This window comes from Tupaia chinensis, unplaced genomic scaffold, assembly GCF_000334495.1.
Source record: "Tupaia chinensis unplaced genomic scaffold, TupChi_1.0 Scaffold138390_1, whole genome shotgun sequence".
In the NCBI taxonomy this organism is placed as follows: Eukaryota; Metazoa; Chordata; class Mammalia; order Scandentia; family Tupaiidae; genus Tupaia; species Tupaia belangeri.
In genome coordinates this window covers 1,062,159-1,065,376 of record NW_006198287.1, presented here as the reverse complement: position 1 = coordinate 1,065,376, position 3,218 = coordinate 1,062,159, and the positions used below count along the sequence as shown (strand labels likewise).

General features: G+C 44.7%; 1 protein-coding gene across 1 annotated transcript in view; it reads left to right on the top strand.

Moving 5' to 3' along the window:
• The window catches only part of RP1L1 (RP1 like 1), a 17,006-nt gene extending 16,264 nt beyond the window's left edge, over window positions 1-742 (top strand). Inside the window, exon 5 of the mRNA XM_006161256.1 lies at window positions 4-742. Coding sequence (XP_006161318.1) covers window positions 4-742 — 739 coding nt within the window. The remainder of the gene's footprint in view (window positions 1-3) is intronic.
• Window positions 743-3,218: the final 2,476 nt, after the last annotated feature.

Sequence of the window (3,218 nt, the reverse complement as noted above, 5' to 3'; positions counted from 1 at the left end):
CAGCTACCAGGAGACAGAGGGAGGGGCTGCCTCTCAGCAGGGAGAAGAGAAATCCCACACCAGCGCTGTCAGTTGCCTAGAGGAAGCAGAGGTGGAGGCGCAGGGCAAAAGCGAGGAAGAAGGAGCTGTGGACGAGGGCTCTGGGGATGAGGACAACCTGGGGAGTGTGGCTGCGGGAGAAGATGACCAAGCCCCAGAAGAGAGTGATGGCGCCGAAGCTGTGGAGACCCAGGAAGCTGGAGGAGAAGAGCGGCCGGAGTCAGAAGGAGGAAATGAAAGTGAGAAGGAAGACAGTCCTCCAGATAGCCGAGGACACAGCCAGTCAGGTGAGGCTCCTGGGAACAGCAGCCTGGACCTAGAGGGGAGGTCCACACCACACCCTGGCCCAGGTGGAGACACCTCCCACCAAAGTCCAGACCCTGACACAGGCCCTTCCTCCCGTGCATCATCTCTGGGCCACTGCTCTCAGGTCTCTCAGAAAGACTCAGAAGATCATTCAAGTGTGAACAGGAGCACCGAAGATGAGCCCAAGGAGGACCCACCTGCAGAGAGCAAAGCCCCTGGGATGTATCCAGAAAGCTCCACTTCTGAGCAAGAAGGCACCCCTTCTGGCCTTCAGACTCCCGAGCAAGGGGCAGATGAAGGCTCTGACTTGCAAGACAAGAAAGCAGCTGCAAACCTCACCCTCACCAAAGCAGTGGGCAAGGCAGAGGGCTTTGACCAGGATGACTTCGATTTCTAGAGAGGATCATGCTGCAAGACAATCATGGGTCTGGGAGCTCTGTTTTCATGAATATTTCGTCTGCAAACCTGAGTGACGCTCCACCTGCTGGAGACGTACAAAGAATGTGGAAAACGATCAAGGATTTGCCAAGGACAAAGCCCATACTTTGCTATCCCGAGGTTCTGAATTTTGAAGTTTCAGAGGGAGCCCCTTGGCTTGTCCACACACAGCATGAAGAAGAGTTGTCTGCAATTATCTATTGTCAGAGGTCAGCCGGCCCCATTCTTTGTCTGCAGCCCGTGAGGATGGAGCTGAATGGAAATATTCCAGTGGAGCTTTTGTTTGTGTGTTTGTTTCTTTGCCAGCCGATGGGTCTCTTCGTTCTTTTCCGTATTGATCTCCTGTTACTTTTCTCCTTGGTCTCCCTTGGCACTTAACCTATTTGACCTTGAGGTGGTTTTTTTTTTTTTTACTGGTGGGTGTTTTTTTTTTTTTTTTTTTTTTTGGCTAGCCGTGAATATATTCGGTGACTCTGCAGATGTGAGTATTTGGAAAATGCAGATAAATTCAGGGTCATTTGACAAAGTTGTTTCTCAGCCTTGAAGTCCAACTGTTTTTCCTTAACTCATATAGTTTGGTAATGGAAAAATTGGAAAGCGCAGAAAAGCAGGAAGAAGAAAAACCAGTAAACCCAATTCCATCACTCAGAGGTCCCTTCTGTCAGTAGATTGCTCTTTTTTTTTTCCCTCCCATCGATTTATAATTTTGTAGTTGGTATTATTCTTTGCACGTACACTAACATACTTCTTTTCCTAAAAACTTACAGTATAAGGATTTTTGTCACTCATCTCAAAATCTTGATAAGCCTATTTTTTCATACCTGAATAATTTTCCATTATGAAAATATAAATACTTTACTTAACCATTTCCCTATTCTTGAATATGCGTATGGTTTCTACCATTCAATAGTTAATTTTTTTTTTCCCTGAACTTCTGATTATTTCCTTAGGAGAGATTCCCAGGCATGGGATTACTGGGTCAAAGGCTATCACCATTTTAAAGGCTTTGATATCTTGTTTTTTCTAAAGGTCTGTACTCATTTACATCAGCTGGCCCGTGACACACTCCTTAGTGTTGAAAATAGCCATGAGAAATTGGGGGGGCAGGTGGTGGCACGGCGGTGAAATCTGATTTTTGTGAGGTGGTCCCACATCAGAAGGTTCCTAGTTCAAGTCCAGAGGACATGGGTCTGTAATCTCTGAATACTCCGGGCATGCAATTTCCCATGATTCAGGGCTGGCGAAGGCTAGGGGTGGATCCCGTGGCATCAAGACCCTATTGGGGGTTCTCTCTCTATATCTCATGGAAGAAATAAACAAATAACCCTTTTGTAAAAAAAAAAAAAGAGAGAGAGAGAGAGAGAAATCGTTTGCTAATTTCGAGGGCAAAGAATAGTACCTGGTTTTAATTTTTAGTGAAATTAACGTTTTTTTCCTAGGGTTTTCAAAAGTTCTTTGTATCTAAATTAAGTGTTTGCCTTTTATCCATTTTTCTACTGAGCTCCAAGCTTTCTTTTTTTCTTCATCTTTTTTTTTTTTAAACGCATTGGTGGGCATGTGCCCTTTATAGTTAAAAAAGGTTCTAGTTATCGTTTCTGAGATTTCATAATGTCAGTCCTGCACGAGCAGGCTTTGGCCGGGGTCCTGATAGGGAGCTCCTGGATGGTGCAGAATTTTGTTGTCTCTCCTCAGCTTTTCTGCTCATAGCTGACCGTTTTGTGACATTCAGATTTATTCAAATGGAAATCTATGTACAAGACCAGATATTGTTCGTTGGTTACTAAAATATACCACACAAAGCGAAAGGGGGTATATGCCATATCTGCACATCGGTAGCCATGTGTTGTACAGATGGACATGTTTTAATAAAATTTGACATGTTTTTAAAATTTCTGCAGAGGTAATCCTTTAGTTTTTAGAATAAAAGCAGATGGCATGGTGGTTAAGGGCGCTGGGCTCCCACATGACCAACTGCAGTTCGAGTCCCAGACCTGGTGGCTTCCTTCCTCACTTTCTCTCTCTCTCAGTCTGTCCCTCTGTGGTCAAATAAAAATAAATAAATAAAGTTAAATAAAAGAATTCTTTTTTTAAAAAAATCACACATTTATATGTAGACATATGTATGTGTATACACACACACACACACGCACACACACATATATACATGTAGTGGGGGGAAGGTGTTGGATAGTGGCTGAAAGCCTGGTGAAGACTATGAACTCACGGCCCACCTGTCAATCAGAGTGGAGAACTGGCATTTTCACCAGAAGCCTCTAATGGAACAGACTGTGTTGCGGGCTTGCTTGCTGCAGATGTGCTAGGCAGGGGGTCCCACACTTGTCACGATGTGTTGTCATGAAGGATCTCCCATGCACCTCCTCTGTGATTTGAGGTCCCTAGTCCTCCTCTGAGAGAGATTCCAGTCCCTTTGTTTC